The sequence below is a fragment of the Anomalospiza imberbis genome, chromosome 2, assembly GCF_031753505.1.
Source record: "Anomalospiza imberbis isolate Cuckoo-Finch-1a 21T00152 chromosome 2, ASM3175350v1, whole genome shotgun sequence".
Taxonomy (NCBI): Eukaryota; Metazoa; Chordata; class Aves; order Passeriformes; family Viduidae; genus Anomalospiza; species Anomalospiza imberbis.
In genome coordinates this window covers 67,373,193-67,400,394 of record NC_089682.1, presented here as the reverse complement: position 1 = coordinate 67,400,394, position 27,202 = coordinate 67,373,193, and the positions used below count along the sequence as shown (strand labels likewise).

The 27,202-nt window shown below is 38.1% G+C and overlaps 1 protein-coding gene across 9 annotated transcripts in view; it reads left to right on the top strand.

Annotated features, from left to right (window-relative positions):
- Positions 1-27,202, top strand: part of FAT3 (FAT atypical cadherin 3) — a 398,878-nt gene that overhangs the window by 281,137 nt on the left and 90,539 nt on the right. For 7 of the 9 annotated variants that reach the window (XR_010996349.1, XM_068181534.1, XM_068181537.1 and 4 more), the window contains exons 5-8: positions 8,553-8,867; positions 10,770-10,980; positions 11,430-11,498; positions 20,199-20,338. Coding sequence is in view for 8 of the 9 variants with exons in the window: in XM_068181534.1 (XP_068037635.1) it covers positions 8,553-8,867; positions 10,770-10,980; positions 11,430-11,498; positions 20,199-20,338 (735 nt within the window). In the remaining variant the exon portion in view is untranslated. The remainder of the gene's footprint in view (positions 1-8,552; positions 8,868-10,769; positions 10,981-11,429; positions 11,499-20,198; positions 20,339-27,202) is intronic. The other 2 variants (XM_068181539.1, XM_068181536.1) reach the window with 1 other exon arrangement.

Below are 27,202 nucleotides of genomic sequence, written 5' to 3'. Positions count from 1 at the left end.
ACCTCCTCAGGAACAGCAATATTGTTTTGAAACTGACCATCACAGAGGCTCACCTGAGGACGTTTCATCCAACATCTGAGGGCAGTGGATTTCAGTATGACAAAAATTGTTTAGAAGTGGGTGTTTATATTATAGTTTAGGACACAAGATGATTATTCCCTTTGAAGACTGAAAGTTTTATTTGAAGTTATTGCTTTGTTGTAACAGATGCTTCTGCCACAATATTTTTAAGGGTGTACAGAGCAAGCTCTTTCACACTATGCCTTTTCTTAGAGGACCTTCAGCAGCTTGTTCCACATTAGCATGAGGCAGTGCTGCTGACTTAGTGCCAGACAGATGGAGAGCTATTGCCCCACACCTGCTTTGGATCCGAGAGTTTCTGCTAAAAGAGCAGGGAGTTAATTCCCCGTCAGTTTTGATATCTGGGACCCGTGCTACAAACCTACACGGCTGCACACCCAAACAGGGATGTAAAGTAAATTCTGTTGATTAGTTAACTCCATGGTGACTAGTACTATAGCTTGATTAAATTTTGGCAATAAATCAGCACGTATTTTTTGAGCAGGGCATGTCTGTTGATAGTTAAAACGTAACTTATTAATACTAGGAAAATATCTTGGAACCATGGATAACATATTCTGTCTTTATTAATAGCCAGAATGTTTTTCTTACATGATTACACATATGGACTGGTCTAGTATGACAAAATGGAAGTTTGGCGATGTATAACAATCTTCATCATTTTGGGGAAACTGAAGAAGGTATTTGCTTCCTGCTTATAGTGAAGATGAGAATCAAGTAACTTTTGTGGATAGAAAATGAAGAGTAATTGAATCTCTGAGAAAACAGCAGTGTGGTGAGCTTGCAAGTTGATGTACACCTCTTTTGAAGCACAAAAATGGAGAGCTACAGTATGTCCTGATTTTTGGAGAAGGGCATTATCTGTAGAGGTAGATCTGATAGAGGGGAACTTACCAATATTTAATCACAGGTGTTTATTTTCATAAGAAAAGCAAAATCCACAAATGGCTGAAGTGGATATTGAGATATGAATCAGATTAAAACTGACATAGAGAATACTGCTAACATTGAACTGCATGCATATCTTGATTTGCAAGCGTTATATTATTTAAATCTGCTTGAAGTGAAATATTCTCACATTTGACTATTCATTTTCTGTTCACAAAACTCCCAGATTGTAATCTTCACTTTCAGCAGGAGCTAAACACCTTCTTCAAAGTTTACTGTGAAGATCAATAGGCAACTTTTATCTTCTTTCTAGTTTAGGGGCTATGATGGTAGTTATACTTCTGTTTAGTGATAGGTTATTCCTCAAGAGATTTCATGTGCCTAAAAAATCAGTTTTAAGCAATTGCATATCATACTTTATCTTGTTTGTAAGGTGCCATTCTGGAGGTGGGTAAATGTCCTTTGACAGGTATTATCAGTGGACAGTTTGGAGTGTATTCTTCTGTTTTTCAGTTCTTTCTTCAATATATATTTCGCAAGACTCATTACTCTACTCTCATGAGCTATGAGAGGAAGCTCATAATCTACTCAAAAGACCTTTACAATTGTTGTTTGGAGACTGAGGTTGATGTTCTTACTATTATCATCTCAAATTTTCCAATCTTCTTGTTGCAAACTTTGCAAACTGCACAACATGGCATATGATACCTGCAGTTTCAAGGTGCTGTTATCACCTGAAAGGTCAGAAAAAGTCCTAGTTGAGCAGTGCTTTTCCTTACCAGATGATTTCTGCTGAATCTTACGTGTCTGTATACTACAATTAGGCAATAGGGGTAAAGCTTTTTTGTATTTAATTCCACCAGTGCAAGAGGCACTTCTGGATTTCTGGAAAGTGACTGGCTTAGAGTCACTTCTGGACAAAGTTTAATCTCCATTTCATCGAATGCAAATTATATGAGCTTGACATTCCTAAGGATTATAGTTGTCTTTTACTCAGGGAAAAGAAAGAGAAGGTGCTTTCTGAGGTTGCCTGAAGGAGTTTCCTTTAACATATGACAGGCTGCTCTGTTTTCTTGGGAATCTAATGGAGTAATGGTAGGTTCTGCACTTAGCATGTGTTGATTGAAGAACACTGTAAATAAAGCCTGATGCACAAAGGTCGTCAGGATCTCCAAACTGTAATGAACTTTAAAAGAAATTCTTGTAGAAAGTTGCTATTTTTCTTTTAGAGGGTCGCTGTCAAGAGCTATGCAGATTCTTCTTTTTATTGCTACTAAATCTGAAATATAAGTCTTTAGTTTCTTTACAGAGACTTCTTTACTGTTTCTGTTTCCAAAAAGCTTGTGGAATAAAGTGTGGCACAGAATAAATGTAGTTTATTCTGTGAAGTAATAGTAGAAGTAGTAGTAGTGTTTTTGGAGTTTTAAGTCACCCATTCTGATATTTCATTCTGCCAGGTCCTTTGGTTACCATCTACTGGTCTCAGCTTACTGAGTCTGACAAAAGTTAATATTTTAAGCCTCTAAGGCTTTCTTCAGTACGCTCTTCTAATATTTAGGTTTTCAAATACTACAGGGAGCATTTAACTCTAAATGAAAAAGCCTTCCTTCCTTCCTTTCTTCCTGTCTTTTGGCAATACAGCACTGAAATTACCTGATGTCATCGTTAATTCTCAAATGGTTTAACAGACCATTTCTAGCTTGAGTGTGGCTGGAAGCCATTGACATACCTAATCAAACACCTAGAGTGTTTATGTCAGTAATAATCTCTATTTAAAATGCACTCTGAATTATTTATTTCTCATACCTGGCCGGAGTGAATGTATTGATTTTTTTTACAAACAAAGATTTCCCAGATTAGCACATTGTAAAGGAAATAAGGAAAGATGGATCATATTGATATGATTGGAACTCCTTTGGACAAGAAATATAATTTGTCTTTTGGGAAAGCACCACATTCTATTAGAATAAGTGAAATAAGCACTTACTCATTTCTTTCCCAGAGTTGCTAGATAAAGGATTAGAAAGAGAAGGTATCTAGTTTGCTACAGCTAACTCAGTATTCGTTTTGAAGAAGAAGAAAAAAAAAAGTACATTTATTTTCTCTCGTATTCTGTATATCTTTGAGCTACACTGCCTTCACTTTGTAGCAATAATCTGACATGTAGTTCAGTAACAGCATGCATTTCAGAAAAATATATCCTTGTAAGAATTTAGCCATGAGTTTAGTCTCTCTCTGAAGTTGGCAGAGATAGTATCAGTGCATTTGACTTTAAAGTCGTATTCATCCTTCGATGAGCTCTCCTTTATAATCTTTCACTTCTCCTACTTGGACTGAATTCCAGAGACTTACAATAGGTATTGCAGCTCACTTACACACTGGCAGAAGAAACAAACCCATTAGTCACTAACAGCAGGGGTATGCCTTAACTCTCCCTCTCCCTTTGATCATTTTTCTGCCTTCAGAAGCTCAACCAGATTCTCTTTTTCTAAGGTTTTTCTGAAGCAAAATTAGCATTTCTTGTTGGGGGGAAGGGAGAGACTTTTACCTGAAAACCTCGTTGTGCACTCTCCTTTGATGAGGAACAAGCATCTCAGCTCACTTTATTTTGCATTAAGCAGTTATCACACCAAAAAATAAACAAGCAAATATGGCGTCTTCATCTTTTTGCAATGCTAATGACAGTGATGTGACAGTTCCTCATGACTTAAATATCAGGTAGGCTAAGTACTTCCTCCTGCCAAAGAATGATATGGAAGAAGATATCTGTTCTTCTCAAGGCTTGATGACTCACATTAAACACCTGCTAATTGTCTTGTATGTGTTGAAGTAACATCCCTGCTGGCTACTCCCTCCAGCTGAGTTAATAATTACCTTGGAAGTCATGATCTTTTGTTAATGAGACTCAATATAGTGCTCTTAATTCAGGAGGGTGGTCCTCATAGTTGTATCTGTATTCTGAAAGATTCAAGAGCTACACCTTCTCCAATTAAGTGTCACAGTCTGACTCATAGGAGGAGTGACTGTCTCAAGGCAAAATTCCCTTTGTGACCATTGCTGAGGTCTGTTAGGCTGGATTAGACTGGATTATTAGGCCATACTTCCACAGTAGATGTCTCCTCCATGTCTTCTCCATAGTCATAAAAAGAAGAAATTCTCACATCTAACATTCCAGCTGTGGTATGTTAACAGTGTCAGTGTCAGTCTTCATTTTCACTGAGAAGGTCTACTTCTATGGAAATCCCTTTGTAGTTGTTCTGTGGACATGAACATAAACATGAATATCTCTCAGTCGTGTAGGGGAGTGATAACGTCTATAGACCAACCTGCTGAAGTAGATCCTGCAGAAGAAGTGGAAATTGTTTTACTTGGAGAGAAAGTTCTGTTATTACACTGAATTTGTCATACGCTGCAGAAGGAGATATTTTAGTGCATTTTTCTCAATAAATACATACCTGATAGAAGTACAGGGAATTTGAGGAGGCTTTGTCCTGGTCCATCCAGCTAAAGGAAACATTGTAAGAGAGGTGTGACTGTTGTTACTTTAGCAAAGAAATTCCCAGATAACCAGCATCTGTATGTGTGTTGGCAGACATATTTCAGTAAAGACATAAGCATTAAAGCCAATGGGTAAATACAGATTCCTAAAGGAAGATGCTCATTTTGTGGAGAAAACTGGAGTGGAACTGTCTGTAGGCTGTGAGAAAACAGCAGCGATGTTAGGATTTCACCATAAAAATATTTAATAGTTCATATTATTTTTGTTGTTTGTTGCATTCAGGCCCTATTAAATATGTAATCACATTCCTTTTAAGACATTCCACCCTTGCTGAATGGACCAACCCTTTGTCTAATTACTCAGGGAGTCCAAATTCAGCTGCTTTCGTGGTTGAATCACAGCTTTGGGAGGTTGTATCCCCTGTTTAGGCTGTCCTGATGCATCATGAGCAGCAATATTTAACCAGTGCAGCAGAGGGGGCAGGGGCTGTCCTGGTCCATCTCACCTGCCCATGGTCAAGCAGCAGCTTGTCTACAGCAGTTGGATCTGGATACCTGACTCATCACACAGACAGGAGAAGATGTTCACCGTTTAGGAAAGCACATGCTGACCAAGCAGCCGTTCCTCATCTCCACTGGGAAAGCCATGATTTTGTCTTTACCCTTTTCCCATACTGATTACTGTGAGAGTCACCTCTTGTTGGGTTTTCAATGGCAAATTTTGACAAGCATATATTGAGACAGTCTGTCTCAGACTGACAGATGAATGACAGATGTCATTCAGATGTCATTCATCTGCATTACCTTTCTTCTCCGTGTTCTTTTTCCTACCATGCTACCTGCAGGTTTCTAAACAAAAGAACCTCACTGGCCCTAAATTACAGCTTCTGTCCTGCAAGCTCTCCTGTGCCTTGCACATCCGCCTTTTGCATTTCCAGAGATACCAGCTGTGAATTAGCTTTGTCCTATGAGCATCCTAACCTCCCTCCCTGGTTACTTTCGTACTGTAATTTCCAGCTGTTCAAGGGTAGAGCTAAGAACTGTGGTAATGCTTGAACTGAAATTGCCTTGGTTAGAGGGGCCCCTAAGTGCTGGTGTGATACTGTGTCCTGATGGAAATGGTATTTGCAGAGTGATGTGCTGAAATTACCTCTCTGCTTCTCCCTGTTTTTGTCTGGCAACAATTCTGAACTGGCAGCAATTTCTTGGCTTTTTTTAATGTGTTGTCATGGTGGGGCTTTTCTGTAGGGGCAGAGGAAATTTTTGCAGCTCTTTTACCTGGTTTATGACTGGAACCTGAATAGCCAGGCGGGGGTCAGGATGATGGAGCATAGAAAAGGGATCAGCCAGGGTGCATGTTTACAGCTGGGGAAATAATCGTATAACTGGTGTGAAGGAGGCTTAATTAATTTACATGCCTACAAAGACAGAACTTCAGCTCCTGTATCTGACACTCAGAGCTTTTTTGAGTGGAGCTGCATGCATCCTGTAATTTTGAAAAGTTTTGAATGTCACCCAGACAAAAAGGCTTAGCTGGTACCTAACATTCTCCTTTCCAGGCATGTAAAGTTTTAGCTCAAGTAGAATTTACTAACTTCAGGCATTCTTCATTAATTTTTATTAATTAGCTGTCATTTTGTGTTATTGCCATTACTCATTCCTGTTAACTGTCAGCAAATATTCACAGTGCAATGTTTCTGTAATTGAATAGATTCCCCCCAATTTTGGGCTTACAAAACAAACAAATGCATGTAAATATTTGATGCCACAACACCATGCTAGTCAGGATTTCAGCAGAAACTGTGAGAATGTACTGGTAAGACAGAAGGATGCTTCACTTCTTGAGCAGTTTTTATACTTAGGTAGGGTTTTTTCATCATAGTTGTTTGATAGTTTATACCACTGTGGTTTTCGCAGATTTTATTGTCATAGTTGGTTGTAAACCCTTTATCTCACTCACGCATCTTTTTTGATTATTGCTAGCAGATTGAAGAAAACATCTTAAAAAAAAAAAAAAAAAAGTTGTATTTGTTCAGAGAACAAGAGTTTCCAGAATCTCGCTAGTATTTTTTAATGCAAGAACATTACTTGCTAAAAAAAAGCATTTTGTTGATTTTTTTTTTTTTTTTTTTAGTTTGGACTACTGTGTCTCTGATCATTTCTATGCAATACAGCCTGTACTGTTTGTCATCAATAGTTACTTTATCTGTGGAGAAATCCAAAAAAAGGTTTTTCCTTTGTTAACTTGTGGTCTGACCTAGAGCTTGGCCAGTTGCAGCAGAGTAGAAGAGAAATAGAGGGGATCATCAGTGAAGTGGAGAGGCTGAGGTCCCTGGTGGCATGGCTCTCACCATGTGGAAAGGCAGATTCACAGCTGTATGTACAGCCTTTCAGCACTAAAAATGCTGTTTCAGAAAGTGTTGGCAATGGCAACTGGATGGCACAGCACACTGATAACAGTGTGAGTCTTCTTCCCACACCCCTGTGCTGGTAACTGGCAGATGTCACGTTGGTGGCTTTGCAGGATGGGTCTGATCCTCATCCAGCACTCTGCAAGCAGCTGTCCCCATCATAGGATAGTGATCCCAGCAACTGCTAATTGCCAAACCTACTCAGCACTTAGGAAACTCTACTCCAGTCTTGGGAGAAAGAGGCCTGAGACTGGTATGTGTTGTTGAGAGGATGGGTCCCGCTCTCCAAGTGGGTTCTGGGCTGTTTTGGGGAATTTACATTGCCACTATATGTTGCCACGCTCCACACTTTTCTATAAATGAGCTGTTTCAGTCCCTGAGGCTGTCAGTCTGCTCCCTTCCACTGCATCAGTTTTTAAACACATAGTTAAATACAGGAAAGGGATAATGTCGTTTACCTTCCTCATAGAAAACACGATTTTTTTGCTGACCTCAGTGTTAAACTGGGGTTACCCGAAGTTCAGACTTTACACAAGGATGGGAAAATGCTAAGGGGTATTATTCCCAGAAAATTTAGCTTTGTCTGACAACTGGACATCAGGACTATAGGATTTGCAAGGGAACACAAAAACTTTTAAGGAAAAATAAAATATCAAGAAGTTACCATCGATGTGCAGTGATCAGAATGAGCAGGGAAGGGTTTGTAATATCTTGGCTCACTATCATCAGAAATTGCTACTGTGGGATTTGGCATGTTACCATATGTAGCTGAAAATGAAATTTGAACTTCTTTCATGCAAAGAAAAATAACTTTCTACCTTATTTCTTTCTCATTAAAAATGCAATCGAAATATTGAGGGAGAAGTTTGAAACATATTGATTTCATTTTGAAGGCATATTATTAAATCTCTTGAGGGCTTGTTGATCTTGAATCATTTCATTTTCATAGTGTTTCAGATTGAAAATTATTAGTAATTCTGTTTAAGTTGCAGCTAAATTACTAATTAACTTTCATCTCAAAGATTTTATTTCTTACATGTTTCTGGCAGCACAGTGCACTCTCTACACAATGCAGCAGAAATTTTTTGTTACCTGCCTCTCTGTGCTCCTTATAATCTTATAAAGCAGGTTTGGAATTAATGAGCTGTCACATCTTGGGTAATGAATGAAAAGAGCTGACAGAAATCCTTTTGTTGTTTAAGAATTTCCAAATAATTAATGGGGAAAAAATGACAGAGGTTTTTTTAGGGTTTAAGAAGAAATATATCTTTCAAATTCTTTCCATGACAGAAGAAACTTTGAAATATGTATGCAGAAAATGCAGGGATCCCTGATTAATGGGTTAATTCCAGTTCTCTCTTCTGAGATAAACTTGCAGAATTGGAGGTAAAAGGATTTTATGTTTTGAGAAATAGCTTCCTAGTCTGCAGGTTCCTTATTCTACGTTCATCTCGGAAGTAAAAAATCTTCAGGATTCCTGGATTTGCCATTGTGGACAAATTGAATTAAGCAATGAGCATATTTTTAGTAATTATGTATTGTACACACAGACAATGTTGTAAACTGTTGGTTAGCTTTGGGGAAGGCAAGGTGTTTCCTTATGTTTTATGTTTTTCTCCAATTTCTGAAGTCCCACTGTAGCTGTTGGGAATAACTTGCACTGCTGTTTTTCAGGTAACTGTCTCAGATGGAGGCACATCTCCCAGGCAATCCTCTGTTTGGGTGGTGGTGCAGATTCTGGATGAGAATGACAACAAACCGCAGTTTCCAGAGAAAGTCTATCAGATCAAGCTGCCCGAGAGGGACCGTAAGAAAAGAGGGGAGCCAATCTACAGAGCTTTTGCTTTTGACAAAGATGAAGGTCCTAATGCAGAAATCTCGTACAGCATTGTGGATGGGAACGATGATGGGAAGTTTTTCATTGATCCCAAAACAGGGATGGTTTCTTCCAGAAAGCAGTTCACAGCAGGGAGTTACGACATCTTAACGGTAAGCACTCTTTCATTGACATACAAACCATGATTTGACTGACTTCTTTTTTCTTTTTTTTAAGAAATAAGCGCTCCTGTATAAAGAGGAATATATAACTGTGTTTATGCCCTGAATGTAAGACCTAAATTAAGAAATTTAGTATTCATATACAACTACTGCCAAAAATTAAGTGTGAGAGATCATTCATGCTATTGCAGGTCATGAAGTATTCTTGGAATCTTAAGTCAGCCTGCAAATTGTTAGCATAAGCCATTCCTGTGAACATGCAGAAATGAAGACCAAGTACTTGTCTGCTCCCAAAGTTGTATCATGTTGGCCTGGGCAGATACAGCTACAGAAGGATACTTTTGGTGTGGACACAATTGTTTGCCCTTACAGAGAGCACCTACTTTCCCAGTAAAGTGGCTGCATCTAAGAGAAGAGGAGTACTGTTGTACTCTGTGTTGTGGAAGCAATTTCAGTTACAAGAAAGCTCAGTCAAAATTCTTCTTTCAGAACTCTAACCATGTAGTGAAAGTGAAAGAAAGGGGGAATAAAATATGGTTGAGTTGATATAAAGCCATACAAGACTGAAATGTGCGCTCTTCATGTGCAGGAATAAGCCAACAAGTTGTAGTTAAGGAGCTGAAATAAAAATGTCAGAGGTCCATGGTCTGACATCTGGAGGTAATGTATCTTACAGAAGTGGGTTGCCTTCATAATGTTGGAAAATGAATAAATAACAAAACGTTGAGAAATACCTAGGAATCAGTGTAGAGGAGCCTTCAAGTGAGTGAGTACTTTTCCCTCTGGTGACCTCAAAGTCATGTTTGAGATCTGAGCCTTCTTATACTGCAACAACTGAAGATTTTCTAACTAAAAACTGCTCGTCACACTCTCGTATCTTTTCACAAAGAGCCTGCCTGCCTTGAATGGAGCAGAGTGACGAGTGTTAGTATCAAATGCACTTAACACATTTCCAGAGGAAGAGTAGGGCATGATATCTCAGAAAAAAAACGTATTTCCCATTTTTAAAAGGTATTCTAACGGCATATTTATACCTGTGGACCTATATAGCCAGAATCATCACTTTTTTAAAAAAAAAAAGGTTAACATTTTGTCAACATTGATGTTATCCACCAAAGCACCCATTTTGTAACCTGCATTCAGCCTTTCCTTCAGCCCAGTGTTTGTTGTTGCTCATCTTGTCTTTGCTATGCTAAATCCATAAAGCATGTCACACAAAGATCAAGCCTATCCATCTTTCTAGAAGACTTTGTAATAAAAAAAAATTGCACCAAGCAAAGCAATTCTTAATGAACTTGACAGAGAAGAGAAAGAAAAGAAAACATGACAAATTTTTGAATTTTTTTTTTTTTTATGGAGAATGAGGGAAATTACCTGAAACTTATTTAATTCAATTAAAGGTCCTGAGGAAGGCAATATAAGGAATACTTATTTGCAACACAGATGCCACCTGAAAGAGTCAAACATGCTCTAGGTGAGCATGTTTTGCAAATGCATGGTCTTACACAGGGTCATTACAAAGCTTCCAGCTTTGCTGCAAGAGGGAGCTGGGTGCAAGATTAAATCAGAGAGGGAAGCAGGTTCTGGAGAGGAGGATCTATGTGGGGAGTGTTTGAATTGCATCTGCAGGAAGCCTCACACCAGCATTTCTTAAGCAAAACATTTCCGTTTAAAATCACCTTTTTCAGTGAAAAGTCAAAGCATTAGCCAAAAAAGAAAAAAACAAAAGTGAGAACTGAGTAATAAGTGTTTGTCTTCCTTTCTTTCCATGGGATTTTACATATAAGATTACAAAGGCCATTTTCCAAGCAGTCATTGCACTGCAGTAGAATTAGGTCTGAGCTGCCAAGCTGGGATGCTCAGCCTGAGCCCTCTTTTCTTTGTGCCTCTCAGATAAAAGCAGTGGACAATGGCCGGCCCCAAAAGTCTTCCACTGCACGTCTCCATATTGAGTGGATAAAAAAGCCTGCGCCCTCGCCCGTGCCCCTGACTTTCGACGAACCCTTTTACAACTTCACCGTCATGGAGAGCGATAAAGTGACTGAGATTGTCGGGGTGGTCTCTGTGCAGCCCTCTAACATCCCCCTCTGGTTCGATATCATTGGTAAGTTGGGAGCCAGTGGTGTCAGGAGGATGCCCCAGAAGCAAAGCATACGGCTGTGCGGTTTTGAGAGCAAGAAAACTAACCGTGAACTGTCTCCCCACCTCTCTCCCCTATCCCAGTTAAATCCATTTTCCTAATGATGAAATGAAAATGCTATTTTAATATAGTGATAACAGTAGTAATAATAATAATATTATTCCTGCTTTTGTTATGACTCCTTAGCTAAGCTTAAAAAAAGCGCTGTATGGCTGAATTGTTTTTTTTCGTACTATGTTATTTACTGCAATCTTAATGTTGTCTGTCATTTAAATTCTATTGTCATACTTTGCTAATCTCATTTCTAAATGTATTTATGGTACTTAGACTTGCTGTCCCTCATTTCTCTCTTTCTTCACCTTTTTTTCTGCATTCTGTTCTTTTTTTTCTGCTTCCGACTGCCCTGCTTCAAGGTGGCAAGCATGCTCGAGAGATGTTCTATATTCTACAGACAGCTTGTGGGCAGAACTGTTCAACAGAAGGTACCCTTAGTGCAAACACATTTGCTAAAATACAACTATCCAGGCTGCCTTTTATTTTTTGCAAGTTTTTTTGAGACAATTTGTATTACATCTTTCATAACTGCCTGTGACAGGATGCAATGCGACAAATGGATGTGCTGCATTTCTTTCTATGACAGCTTTTACCGTATTTGTGTCCAATTATTATCATTTTATTCACGGATTTTCCACAGTTTATCACAAATAATTAATTCAAACTTTTCACAGTCCAGTGCCATCCATTTAACTGTGAAACAGAATGGGATGCCTCAACATATGGGTTACAAATGGAGACACCAAAAGTTTGTCTTGAATGCAAGCTGAAACAGAGAAATGTGTTTTGATGTGAGATTTCAACCACAAAATTGCCTTACATAAAATTGCTTATAAAAATAGGGAGGGAGAAGCATCTTTAGTAAAAAGGAGAAGCCGCCGTAGAAGTCTTAAAATCGCAGGGAAATGCCATTAGCTGCCAAAATGACAGGGAGCAAAGGATCTCACTTAATTGAAGTAAAGAAATGGGAGTCAATGTTCCTAAGCATTTCTTTCCCACTTCTGCTGCTGATTCAGTTAATGTCATTTAAAATAACTAATTTAACATCTCAAAAGTGAGAATTTCCCCTGGAAAATTACTGTGCTTCTTAATATTTGCAGATGCTTGTATGTAGTGTTTGCATGCCTTTGGATATAAAACAGTTCATCTGCACAAAGTGTAGTTATTTAAATGAAGGGTTATAAAGCAAATGCTATATTAAAGAGTAGAGAAACAAAAAGCCTTTGCCATGGACTTAGCAGAAAGTGTGCATCAGCAGTCTTTTTTACAGGGATTGAGCCTGGCTCTCATTTCAACATAGTTATATACAGGGACCACAGGAGAAAGGGTCTGTCAGAGTCGTTTTCATCCACCTTCTCTTGCCAATTTGTGCAGATGAAAGACAGAAGCAGCACCATTTCCTCTCTGAATTTGTAGCACAGTTTCTGATGTGCCAATCATATTAAAATTAAACCCAAAGCTACTACCATATTCTGGGGTTCCTGCTAGTCCCTGGGGGAGGACAGCATATGTTTCCTACAGTTTTCCTGCCATTTCCTTGGTTGCTTCAGTATGCTACATGAAGTTTATTAGCTAATGTTTACACTGCCATTCCCTTCCTCACTGACCCTTTCCTTCCAGGACAAATCCATCTGTTTTTATATTATTGACAGTTTTTTTTCCTATTTGAACCTTTTGCTGGACTTCTTTTGGTCCTTTCCATGGCAGCTTGACCAACTCTCATTAAAATGCTGCCCTGAGGGAAACCCCCTGCTCTTCTGCTACATTTTTTTCATTATTAGAGTCACTTTTAATCAGGCAACACCTTATAATGATATTTGATTTTTTTCCCTACGAAACAGAGATGCTAGGGAGAACATTAAGAAATTTTAGCCTGTCATTTAATGTGGTCTTTATGCCTAAACTAGTTCAAATTGTTTAAAAGAGTTTCCCTATTTAAACAATTCTAATGGTTTCCCCACAGGCTGTAGCTTCTGAAGTTGCAAGATGCTGCATCACTGCAGAGGTCACTGACACAGAGCTTTCCCAGATTTAATGAGAAATTGGTGACCCCGACGTTCCAGTTTGGTTCTGTTACCATATGAATGTTTTCATTAAATATTGCTGCTGTTACAAATAATAGCACTCCCAACACCACCAATTTCTGCAACAGGAATAGCCAACAGTCCTGGGCATGCAGAAGACCTTGTTGTTCCAGACACTCAGCATGCAAGGAGCAAAGACAAAACCCCTCGTGAGAGTTTTACAGACAGAACACTGTGTATTTAGATAACCATTTCTGCCTTTAGCTGGTGTCAAAAACCACTTTTTTTCATTGTTCCTTGATGTCATCAGCATTGAGGTCTAGTGCTGAAAAGCCCAATGAATGACATGGGGTATTTGTAGAAGTTAATTGTCATATATAGAAAGCTGTGTGTGACTGCTGATGCAAGAGATGGTTTCTGTGCTGCTGTAAAACCAGACCTGATCCTGATCCATCTGGTATTTCATGATTCTGTACCTTTGTGCATAGTTCACAGTAATGTCAACAAACCCCCCGAAGGCTTATGTAGAGACATGGTTTAATATAGAGTTTGCAGCTTGACCTTTATCTTTATGACCTTTTCAAACTAAATGGGCATTGGAATTTCAGACAATCTCTTTTCTAATGCATAACATCCACTCTCTCCCAGCCAAAAAAAGAGAGGGAGAACAGATAAAGTTTGGCTATAAAGTATCCTGTCTACCTAACTTTGCACCTTAATTATATATACTTTAGGTAGCTGTTTAAGTTCTTGAGTTAATTAGCTCCAAGAGAGGAAGATGCCACAGAGGAAGGAAGGTCATCTTCCATTGGTGGACTAGAGAGGAGCAGGATACTTGGATGATTGTTTGTTTCTTTAATTGGGAATAGTTGAGATGTCATACCTGGTTTCTGTTTTCAGACTGCATTCAATACCATTCTCAATTCATGCACATCCCACAGTGTGAAAGACATAAGCATAAGTTGTACCAGTTTACAATTTATTTAATCATTAATAATAAACTAATTTTCAATGGGAAATCCCAGATAAGTTAGAGACCTTTTTTTGTACCAAGTAAATTGAGTAATTTCTGTTTTTTTCCTTTGTTACTGATGGGAATGGTGGGATGACTACTTTAACACTGGAGCTAAGCTGCATGATGCTAATTTTTGCTTAAGTGGCATGTTGCACAACATCTCTCTGGTTCCCCAAACAGTCCTCCCTCTATCTTTGCTTCCTCCCCCAGCCTGTGCCTTTATAACAGCAGCCAAGCTTTGAAACCACATCAGCACTTTTTACCAAGCGTGCTTAAATGCCAATAATTTTAATATCTATTAATTTTAGTTAATTGTCCATTTAATTCATAGTGCTGCAAGTTTTCATTAAAATCAAAAACATGTAACTCCCTAGCCTTTTTTGAATAATCTTCTCTGAGAACTATCTAAAATACCTTCCCGATTTCTTTCTTGCTTTTTATGCCCTTGCTTTCAGCTTCTTAGCAGCAAACTCAAGGCTTTGAGTCTCTTTACAGTAGTTTTATCTAAAATTCAGAGTCTGCATTACTTTCTTCTTAGCATGATATAGTACATAAAAGAATAAATATTTGCCTGTCATTTTACTAATATTTATTATGTTATGATTAAGAAAATGTGTAGCTGATTTTTTTTTTAGATAGTCAGTAAGTTTATTTCATCTTCTATGAAAACAAAAGAAATGAAAATTTTGGCTTTGCTCTTTTTCTGAAAATTCTAAAGGTACTTTAGCCTCACCCCTGAGTTTCAGGGTGAATTAGTTTCCAGCATTTTACTCTGATTCTCTCCTCTGAGCAGTGTGACAATTGTAGCAATTGGCCCAGTTAATCATCACTGTTCCCTGCTGTCAGCTTTTTTTGGGACAGACAAGTAAGAATCTTCTCTGCACTGAGAAAATGTGGTTTAGAAGATTGTTCTCTAAATCAGATAATTTCCCATAGTTCTCTTCTCCATTTGTCCATCATGGCATGGTGGGCCAAGTGAGACTTGTGCGAGGATGTCCATATATCCTGGCTGTCTTAAATTTGAACATGGAACATTGTGTGCTGTTTGCTACCTGCCAGTGAAGGAAGACTCCTGCCAGGTTTTAGCAGTGTTTAAATTGGGGATGTCCTCCTGAGCTCAGTGTGATCCATCTTTGCATCTAAGACTGAACAAGTCTGATCCTCTGCAGTCTTCAGATATTCTGAGGTGGTATTCAATCCCAGCATTTTGATCATCCCGCTGGAAAATATGGAAAAAGATCCTTATATGGGACTCATTTGCCTACAAATCCTCCAGATTTGCTGACATGTTTCCTTCTCAGAGGAGAAAATTATTTTTCCCAGCAGCATGATCCATCTTAAATTGTTTATCAGCAACTGATAGGAACATGGGGAGGCTCCGCATCATACCAAAAAGGAACCACATCTATGAAAAGCCCTACCAAAAAAAATAAACTGCTTGCAGCAAAATGCAATATAAGAAGAATATGCTTGAAAATTAAAAACCCCAACACTGAAATTAGAAAGGGACAGAGATGCAGAGCCCATGTCCTGTGGGAATTCAAGATCTGGATTGTGCCTTGCCTTAGGCAAATTCTTCAGCCGACCCCCAGAAATCCCTTTTGATAGTTCAAGTTTTCCTTGGCCTTTCCATTGCACCTTTCTTGTTCGCCTTGTGAGGTTCAGTGGTTTGGGTTTTTTTAGGCCTCTTTTCTATAAGAAGGAAAATAAATTCTTTCCAAAGTATACAGGACTTTTGTCAGAAGAAAAATCGTTCATAGTGACTATGAAGCAAAAAATAAGCTAAGAACAAAGGTAGAAGTCCAGATTCTGACAGAAAATGTAACAAACTCTATACCAAGTACACAACTTAGAGTCTGTTGGCTCAGAGGTGTCTCAGTTCAATTTCCTGAGATCTCTTTCTTAACTGTGCTATACCATCTATTAAACTGAAAATAAAGATTGTTCTAGAGAGTTGTAGTGAGGGCCAGCTAATAAACTCTTTTGTACCAGGGTCTGTTTCTACAGCTGTACTGAAAGCAGCTGGAATTGGAAAATCATATATAAACTATAACAGGCTTTTTGATGACATAAAAAATTTGTAGTTCTAAAAATTTAATGCTTCCAGGGCTTATGCAAAAGCATTAAGATCAGTCTCAAAAAAGTAAGGGTAGAAATCATCTCACTTAACTTTAGGTGTCCGAAGTGTGGACATAACTATCTGCTAGGTGACTTTGGGAAACTTAACAATCAATCAGAGAGAAAAAGTACTTTCAGGATGATTTTTTACCATTCCAAAATGATAAGTCTTCTCATCCAAAGACAGCATTTAAAGTATATGTGGACTTTTCATAAAATCTTATTCAAAGTGTAATCAGATTATTTTAAAGGAAGTCTTTAAACTGTGTTGAAGATGTATCAGCATTACATTTTAGTCTGAAATGATCCTGTAGACAACAGCTAATCCACGTCTCTCTGGGGCTAGTCAGTATTAAAATGCTTTCTCAGGACAACCTGTCTAGCCAAATTGTCAGTGCAATCATCTTGCTTTCTTTGTCACTGATTTTCCCCAAGTGCCTGAGGAACTTGCAGTGTATTATCTTAATTTGAAATATTTCTTTCGTAATGCAATTGCAAGCACATTAGCAAAGACAACTTCTATGTATTTTGTATCTGAAAGCAGGGTTTAGTAGACAGTAAAAAGAAAAGCGTGTGCCAAATGCTGGAAAGTGGAATAAATAATGAAAATTCACAGTAATGAAACTGAGCAGCTGAACAAAATGCCATCATCCTTAGCCCTCTTTCATCTGAAGATTGTGATCAAAGAAACTAATAAATGGACAATAGTAAAATTGTTAAAACTGATACTGTGGGAGCTTATGTCACTGCAGACAAGCTCACTTCCAAAAGGTTAGTACAGACAAAGCATCAGGCTTTTGAAAACAGCCTCCAGCACCCCAGAAGATAACACCATCTCAGTTGTCACCTCCTAGGGCCTCAGCCCTCCAATGTCTACATGGGCACCTTCAGATGGAAGTGGTTTCATGTGGAGTTCCGAGCTTCAAGAGTTTTAAAGAGAAGACTACTTTTTGTGCAGATGGACATTTTACATTTTACATTCTTGTAAAAGTACCAGAATGATACTTCTCTATTTGCACGACCCACACACATCTTTCAAAGATGATTGTGGTGAATGCTTCTAGTAGACCTTGCATAGACTTAACTTCATAGTAGGCTTTGCATAGACTTAACACATCTGTAAGACTCTTAATGTTTCACTTTTATAGCATTTTAATGTAATTCATTAATTCTTCAGTGTTAAGTGCAGTTTCAGAAGCATTTATCATATGAGGACCTGTTTTGAGTGTATATGGAGGCTGAGGAGCAGCACAAACCATTTGCAGACTGCCTCTAGTACTGCAGATGAGAGGCAGGACCCAATATCTCAGGCAGTATTCCCAGAAGTTCATCCATCTGGTTCTTCATCTGACCATGGTCTGTTAAAACGTGGAAGACTGAAACATGAATAATTCAGGGTTTCCCTCAAAAATAGATTATAATCACAAATCTCACAGCAGGATGTTCTCTGATCCATCTCTGCCTCAGTGTTTGATGCAATTTCTGCCTTGTTTAATAGAAAACAATTCAATGTAAAATGAACTGCATTGCCTGGTTAGTTACAGGCTGAGGTGGCTGGCTACCAAGATTAATTTGTTTGTCACTAGACCATTTTGGAAGATGTGAATAATGTATAAAAAATTCACATGATGGATTCAGTTCTTCTTTTAGGGGAAGAGTATACTTCACTTAATGGAAATGGCTTGAAGAAGTTGGTCTATTTGCAACAGACTACATGGTGCCCTGAAAACCCAGCTCTGAGCCAGCAGAAGGTCATTTAAAACATTTATTGCTAATCCTTCCATGTTACTTCTTGGAAGTTTTAAAGGCAGGTTTTTTTGGAAGTGTGTGCCAGTTGATATCATATAATTTTTGATTGCTCATTAAGATGGTTATTAAGCATCTCAAAGTACAGACTTGCACTTTGTTTTCATGGTTATCAGTATGAAACATTCTCTTTGTGAAGTGCCTACTGTCCCAAGGCTAGTTTCATTTCAGCTGAGATTTCCTTGCATGAATCTTAAGCTCTTTTCTTCAAAGGAGGTTTTCATGGTGCAATTTTTCTCAAGTAAATCAATTTAAAACATTAATTGGGAGAGAGAGACTTCTTCTTCCAGACTAACTTAAAAAAAAAAAAAAGAGAGCACTGAAGATATAATCAATGTCCAAATACCTTGCTATTGCTTAAATATCAAGGACAGCTTGCAGAATGAGGGTAAGGAATAAGCAATGTTTCTATCTGCCAGAAATGACAAGAGATCCAGTGGCAATGTTTTCCTGGCAAACCACAACTTAATCTATTAGGTTTAGACCTGTATATATGTACATACATCTATTCAACATATGTAAATCTGATGGCACATCTAAAATTACTACATTTGGATCATTTCAGTGGCCAGAAATTCCCCAATACTGTCTTTCCTCTGCAGCAGTCACCTGCATTATTATTTTCCTTGCATTTTCTTCTACCCATCCCTGAATGTCTTTCAAGGAAAAAATGGACAGAGGAGTGCTTCTTCTGCCTTGCCCTTTTTAGCAATAGCCTGTGCAAGAGGTAGAAGTGAAGGTTCCTTCACATTAAGGAATTCAGGGTCTGTGATTTTGCTCTGTTACCTCCTAATCTTCAGCTTCTTCAAATGCCAAAACATTCTTCTCTCACTAAATGCATGACTGCTTCTGAGAATAATGCCAGTTCCTGTTCAGCAAACCATTCAGATGGGAGAGCATGGAAGACTCTCCTCTTCTCTACTCAATCCCCATCCCTAAAATTTAGAGAGCCATTTTGTGACACTACCAGCCATTCACATATATCTCTCTTTATATATACATCACCAGAGCTAAGTCAATAGGATGGATATTTTTCTATCTGTGGAGCTCATCTCAAGAGGTTTCAGCAGCTGTTACACAAGTCTCATAACCAGTGGGGTTTGAAAGGCTTGTCATCTCTGTAGAACTGGATTGACATTGAATTGCTGTGTTATGAATATACCTTAAGAGTTTGTCTGTCAGCAGTGTTGTGTCCCACCTCTCCCTTTCCCTAGCCTCCAAAAATTTCAGACTCAACTAATACTAAATTACACTTCATAGATGAGTAAGTAAGAAAACAGTTTATCAGCAGGGAATGTGTGTTTTGCTTTTGAAAATAATGACTGGTTCAAATTTATAAACTGTAGCTGTGACTGATAAATCTTGTAACCCTTCAATCTGAAATTATATTTGAGATTATGTTATTTATAGCCTTATTTTACTTGTTAATAGATTTTTTTTTCTTTTCTTTCACTCAGTACTCAGGAGAGTTTTCCCACTGCTGTAGCATTCAGTGTGTGACAGGAAAAGGGAATGTTAGTATTAGATCGGTGCTTTGTGAGAGGTATTTTTGTACTGAAAAGAATTTAGCTTGTGTATCCTGTCAGATCTATTTGAAGAATTCTTAAAACATTGGCAAGATCTGACCTCTGCTGCCAGTAATTATCCTTGTCCTTGGTATTAACGTAAAAAAATCTCTATTTGCATTTTTAAAATTGATTATAATTGTAATTTTTTAAAACTCGGATAATGGTCTTTTCACCCAGAAGTATCAGTGAGAATTTCCTGAAAATAAAATTTGTAGATTAAAACCCTTTTGAAATGACTTTTATTCAAAATGATAATTATTCTTGTTCATTACTCAAACCACAAGGGCACAAAACTTAGGGGCTTATAGCCATTTGATTAGTTTCATAGATTCAGCTATAGTTTACTGAAACGTACTGCTAGATTTTTATTCTTTCTTTTTGGCAATGCATTTTAATGATATCTGTTTTTCAATATACAAATTGTGCTTTGAAATATAAATTACTTACGAACAAAGAAGTATCACTAGATGTACTGCATATGCTAAGAGAGGCCATTAAGATGGATGACACTAAACAGAAATGCCCACTTGTAGGAATACTTGCAATGGAAGTTTTCAGGAAATGGCTAATTTGATTGTGTTTTTGTGCAACAATTAGGAGGGAATTACGATAGTTCTTTCGACGCCTATAAGGGAGTGGGCACGATTGTCATTGCAAAGCCCTTGGATGCAGAGCAGAGGTCAATGTATAATATGACTGTGGAGGTCACCGATGGAACAAACATTGCCACAACTCAGGTAGAATATCAAATTCCTTTCTTGGCAAGTTATTCATTTGTTGCTGGAATGTATATGCTATAAAAGTTATTAATTTTTCCGTTCAAGTGAAACCTCATCCTTTGAGATCACCAATAACTAATGGAAGGGATATTTTTCAGAGCCTTTCCATATGGCTATAAAGAATCGGCTGTTGAATGTTTCAAAGTCTTATTTCTCCTTTTGTTCTCTTCCTGCTCACATGAAAGCAATTTGCCTGCATCCAGCTGAGGGAGTCCCTATCACAGGCAGCAAAGCCTAGATTTTGACAATTGCGTCTCCCCATAATGGTCCAAAATACAATAGTGCTTCCATGGTGTCGGGGAATATTGCTATTGATTATGTTAAATGGAGTTTATATCTCTCATCCTCCAAAGACCCAAATGTGGGACACAAGATCAATTGTTCAGAAAATAAATTGTTCAGAGGCAAAATTTAAAATTCAAAGAATCCCTCCTTTAGTGTCACTACCTGTGATTACACTGTTTTCTGCGAAGCAGTCCCGCTGAATCTTTTAAAACCAGGCTTGCTTATCAGGCTCATTGCCTTAAAAGTTGGGTCAGATAAATGTGATGGGCTGGGGCAACACTGGCTCTGACACATCTTTGTAAGAGATGCCTTGACACAGAGCCTAGGTATCTGTTCAGTGGGAAGCAATCTGGAATTGGGTCGTTGCATGAGGATAGGAGCTCTGAGGTTAAGGGGACACCAGGAAGACTGCAAACAGCAAAATCCATTGATACAAGGTAGAGTTATGGGCTGTGGATTACTTAGGGCCTGAAATTCTACATCTGAGTTATTCCCCAAGTGTAAATGAAAAAAATAGGTTTGTGATGTTATTTCCTTCTTTATAATTCAGAAAGAAAGCCTGAATATTTTTTACGTTTATATGTATGCATGCACATGCAGATGCTTCTTTTGTACCTTGCCTTTTTGCTCAAATGCTTTGGATGTAAATCTGTATTCAGTGAGCCACAACACCAGCTTTCCTAAGAAATTGTTAAATCATTGAGTGCTTTCTCAATCTGAATTCATGTTTATATATCCTGTTTATAACCCAGCCCTAAAATGTCTGATGTTTTCTCCCAGTAATCCACCGTTGGTAAAAAAACATTAGTTGATAGTAAGTTAAGTGGTAGGAAATCCATTTTTCCCTGTTAGTTTCAGAATTAATTGCACCTCTGTTAAAAACATCTCTTACTTTAAGCTTGATTATATCTGACCCATGTTCCCTGTTATGTCATTCTCACCTCTGTTAAAAACATCTCTTACTTTAAGCTTGATTATATCTGACCCATGTTCCCTGTTATGTCATTCTCTGCTCAAATAAGGAACTATTTAAAAACCACTATTTTCTCCCCGGGAAGGCACTTAGTCACAACACTCAAATCACCTCCCAGTCTTCCGGTAGACAAGTAAAGGAGAACGACTGACCTCTTTATGTTCCCTTTCCATAAGGCATTTTCTTCAACTCTTGAGTAGTTTTTTTTTTGTTATGCTGTTTTTTAATCTTGGCTGCACTCTTAATCCACATTTTAGATGGTGTTGAATGCCTAATGTGACCTTTTTTCTTTCTTGCAAACATTTCAGCCAAAAAAATATTAAAAGGCTTATGGAATTTCAAACATGCTGGATTAAAGTAATTTTTCTTTTCATGGATATTGTGTTTATTGTTTCTGCTGCTTTTGGTTTAATAAATTGACCTATACAAAACCTAGTTGGATGAAACCCCTACATTTTTAATTAAAACATATGGTAAAAACATATTTCAGTAAAGCTGTTGCATTCTAAAAGAAGCCTGAGCATTCTTTTTAACAGTGATGTGACCCATTTAGGAATGTAAGATAGTTTCAAATTGCAAGTGTATAGCATTAATAATCACTGGTGTGTACAGACCCTTCCCTCCCCCATCTTCTCTCTCTGTGGATACTGTTTAATTATTTAATTGTGGCCAGGGCATCCAAGCATGTGTTTCTTTTGGTCTTCACAAGAAAGATTTCAAAAGTGATTGTTATCTGAAAACTGCCAGAAATTATGGCCTTCATATTTATCACTCCATTTTGCAAAACTTTCCTTCTTTATTTTTGGCTGTACTTTGAAGCTTTTGGTTACCTTCCTCATCTTAATTTTCTTTTAGAAAAATAACAAAAAATATTAAACTGATTGGTCTAATTTAAGAATGTCACAGAGTAGATAATTTACTGATAGCTCTCAGTGGCCTTATTCTGAGTTTTGAAAAAAACAACATTTTAAGTATTTTGTTCTATGTATACAGTACCGCCTGCATTTTTAACTGTAGCTGCAGGAAGTTATGGTAGAAGATAAAGCAGGTAGAAGGCAATTTTGAATAACAATAAAATAATTTAAAGGCCCCCTCAAAGTATGATGGTTTATTATGAAACAGCTGATAATCACCATGTGCCATGGAACACTCCTGCTTTTTATTCCACCCCAGCTGTTTTCCTTTATCTCTTCTTGGCCTTTTGTCTATTATACAGTTGGAGGTGGTGAAATACAGCATAAAAATGCCGAAGATTTTTGTTTGGGTAACATGATCCCTGGCATGGACTTGGTGAAGTTTCTTCAGCAATGTTCCTGCATGTCTTAAACTCCAATGAACTGTTCACTTCCTTCATGCCTTGCTGTGCACACAGTTCATTACTATACCATGAGAGGAAGGAAATAATTTTGATTTAAAAGCTACATCTGTTGTAATAATGGTTCACTGTTGCGAAAAGAGGCAAAAAGAACATAAGGAGTACTAATAAAAAAAAAGTTACAAATTTCCTGTGTAACCAAAAGCCTACTTGTATTGGGCATGATCAAGGTTTCCAAAATAAATACAGTCTCCAAAGTGAGAACCAAAGTGCCAGGACTTGTTAAGCCACTGCCATTCACCATGCTGCCCATCCATCTAAGCCTGAACCATCCAGCAGTTGGGATGGGAAGGGATGGAGATGAAAAAATACAAAGAAATTTTGACTTGTTTGATTTATATATTTGAAGTGTGGATATAAAACTTCAGTCACGGTGATTAACTCCTAGAATGGCTAAGTCTCCTGACTTAGCCAGGGAGAGCTTTTGCTTTTTCTCTTTCTTTTATCCATCATTGCTTGAGGCCATGCAATAATTTATTAAAGGCTGAAGGCATACGTGTGCTCTAAATTCCCACGAAATACAACTCCTGCAGCTGTTAGGCGAGCTGTTGGCCTTGCAGAGCGGTTGGGGCTTCTGTATCCCATGTGCTGGAGAGAGCTGGGACAGAGGCTCTGTGCAGTGACTCTGCTCCCAGCCACAGCCATCACCTCCCTTTGGCCTGCAAAAGGATCTGGTGCCCTTGTTTGAGCAGAGAGGGGTCTCTCCCCACAAGGAATCGTTTCAGTGGCATCTAAATGCCTATTCCTGCCACAATTTTGACTCTGAAACATAAGAAATTCTCCTGGTCATGAGTCAGGTTTATCCAAAACCCCGATTTTTACTGAACAGCTGAGATATTTTACATACAGATGCAACAGAGGAAAAGAATAGCATATATTTACTTACTTGTAGTGCATACTCTTGAGCTTTGCTAAAATACCCACAGAAGCAGAGTACAGGGGGGAATCATTGAACTATCATTTAAGTTATTATAATGTTTCACTTTTATTGAGAATGTTGTCCTAGCAGATAATTATATTTTTCTAAAAACAGCCTCTGGAGTGATGTTACTGTGTGGAAAAGATGATTCTACTCCTTATTTTCCCACCTTCTTCTTCTTTCTCATCATTGTAACTGCTATAGAAAAGATGTGTTAGAGCATGAAGGCTGTTGCTTCCAAGCTAGGAGGCAAAAGGCACCTCAGTTTCACTTATTGCAAAACCACCTGACTATTTCCCAGTAAACTGGGCACCCAGAGGGTAATGTGCAATTCCCTCTGAAAAGGTTTTGCAGATCCATAGATGTTCACTTACAATACCTTCTGCTGGAGCCAACCAGACTGGAAGAGCAGACAGAGCATACTTCTCATTGCCCCTTTCTGTCGCTCCTTGCAGAAGGTTTTGGAATTTAGTTTATTCTTGTGCTGAGGATTGACTTTTAACTCTGAGTTTCTGTCTCACCTTTCAGAGATCACCTTTTCTTTACAACATTTTCTTTAGAGGAGCTGATCAGTCACCCTGAGGGAGGGTCGTTCTCTTACATGAATGGTGAAAAGCTCTTCTTAGAGGACCATGGCCAAAATGCAGATAAGATACTAAAGCCTGCCAAAAGCATTTCTGGGCTGTGGATTCTTCTAGGGCAGAAAAGGAGACACGGGGATTCAATTCAGTTTTTCACTTTTGCTCTGTTGAACATTTACTCCAAAATGTAATCAATCCACTCCTTGATTTTTTTTTTTTCTTTCACACCCAGTAATCTCAGCATTGCCTTGCCTATGAAGCAAATATTTTTCTTTCAATTTTAACATAACACAAAGAACACAGTAAAGTATAAATAACTAGCCACTGAGGTTGTTAGGGAAGCTGAATTTTTATGTTAAAGTTGGGGTTTGGAGGAAAGAAAACCTTGTCAGGAAGTAAAAAATAGAGCTATGTGGTATCACTATTGAAAGCAGTATTAAATTAAAATTGGTTTCAAAACCTGTGCAGAAGTGTAACCTGAGTTTAAATAATTCAAGCACTTAATAGGTTGTACTACAACACGGTGCCCAGACCAAGCAATTAGCCAAGCAGATTCTTCCAGCTTCAAATGTCTTTAAAGCAGCTGCTGGCATTTACCCAGTTTTCACTCAAATATGTCTGTGCCTAAACCAAAGGTATTTGTTCTGGGCAACATTAAAATCAGCTTTGGAGAGACTTCCTGCATTAGGTTTTGTCCTGCTTTGATTTGATTGTATTTCTCTAGGCCTTTCACTTACCATTTTGAGTACAAAGTCTTTGCTAATGCTCTGAGTGTTACTTTGCCTAATTTGTAATCTTGGAGGGCCGTTTCCTTTATTTGAAACTTGCTTTAACTGTGGGAAATAGGAAGTGAGCAGGGAGAAGCAAATCTTTCATAGTGAAGCGCTTGTTCAGACTATAAATTAGGCTCCACACAATGGACACAGAAGGAGGCAAGCCTGCCTTTCTGAAGCCCACAATGCACTGGAAAAGATATGGGCTTTCAAGAAGAACCAGGCAGAGACTGGTTTGCTGCATGTTGGCTTTATGAGCGTGGAAAAAAAGACTTGCAGCTAATGTTTGTCAATGAAAAGTAGTTCAGTCAGTAATCTTGAACAGTCATCAGCAAAGAGGAATCCCTACTTAGCAGCCAACAAATAGTAAACATTTCCATTTGTCGCCTTTTGGAGATGTCTTGGGAAACTTCTAAAGCCTGGCTTTGATTCTATACAATGGATATTGTCACAGCTTAACACCCCGGGCATCTATGCAGTAGTAAAGGATATTTATGCCACACAGCTCATTCTTGCCATATCTTCCATTTGGGAATAAATATGTAGAAAATATTAAATTACACAGACATTGGGAGTCTTTGAGTCACTTCAGTAGTGTAACACTTGATTTGAGGTGAAAGATGTGCTTCCAGCTGGCTTAAGCATAAGACTTCAAGGACCCTTTTGCTGACCCTTTTGAAGTCAGTGGGAAATTTGCTAATAGTACAAAGATTTTATGCCTGAAGTCGGCAGCCATGAAATGAATTTGAGAATCTTTTCTCATATTAACAATTTGGTGGCACTCAGTTTACTCATCTTCATGTATGTTTGTAGGATCCAGTTTTCTATGAGCCTGGTCTTCATGTCAGTGTCACATTTTCCTTCCTTTCTTTTTATGTAACATCTTACTAGAAGTTATCCTGCTGGAGCAGCAAATCTGCATAGAAAAATGGCATTTGAAGGTGACCTAATGAAAGGGGTGTGGCTCAAAAATAAACTTAAGACACCTTCCTCAGCTTTACCACTGCACTTCACCTGGGATTTTGGTAACCTTGTTGCAAGGCATTGTTTTCCTGGACAAAATATGGGGATGATAGTCACTTGCTCCTCAGAAATGTTGTAAGAACTAAGGGATTAATATCTATTCTAAATGGGACTAAAACTCCATTTTCTTTTACCTGGTTTTGTTTAAAGTAACTCCCTAGATAGCTCAATTTTTATGAACATTAAAGAGTTCCATTTATAGTTTAACGGAGCTCTGTATAATCAGTATTCCCATATATAACTTAACTTTCTTTTATTGCAAGGAAAATACACCCCCCTCTATTAAAGGAGAGAAATGTTAAAATTACATTTGACTCTCGGGGATTTTGAGGGACAGCTGATGAAAATTAGAAATACTCTTAACTGCTTAAATAGAAGAAATTGTGAATCAATAATGACTTTGTTATTCATTAGCATCTCTAACCCATCGCCTTCCATCTCCAGATGGAAGTGGCTGTTGAAGTGCAAAGTATGTAATAAATAATGTGTATTTCAATGTGGATCACTTGACAAATCATTAAAATACTGGCATCTCTAGGGAGGAAGATGCCTACCACTTAAACAGACACTTGAACAGTAGATGTGAAGTGAAAGAGAGAAAAGAAAAAAAAAAAGGAAAATAAGGTTTTTTTGGCAATGATCAAAGCAATTTTAACTGTATAGTTCCCTGTAAGTTTGATGATCACAGTGAATGAGGGCCTCAATTTTTATATCTTTTACCCCTCCATGCCTTGCACTTCCCAAGCATGATCATGTCTGTAGTGTGTCAGGGCAGTAACTTAAGCCTTTTTCAGTGGGAAGAAATGCTGCTCTGTGAATCCATGTTCTAATTTCCACAGTCTCATGGATTACCCTTGGTCTCCGATGCTGATCCAGTCTCATCCTGTTCAGTT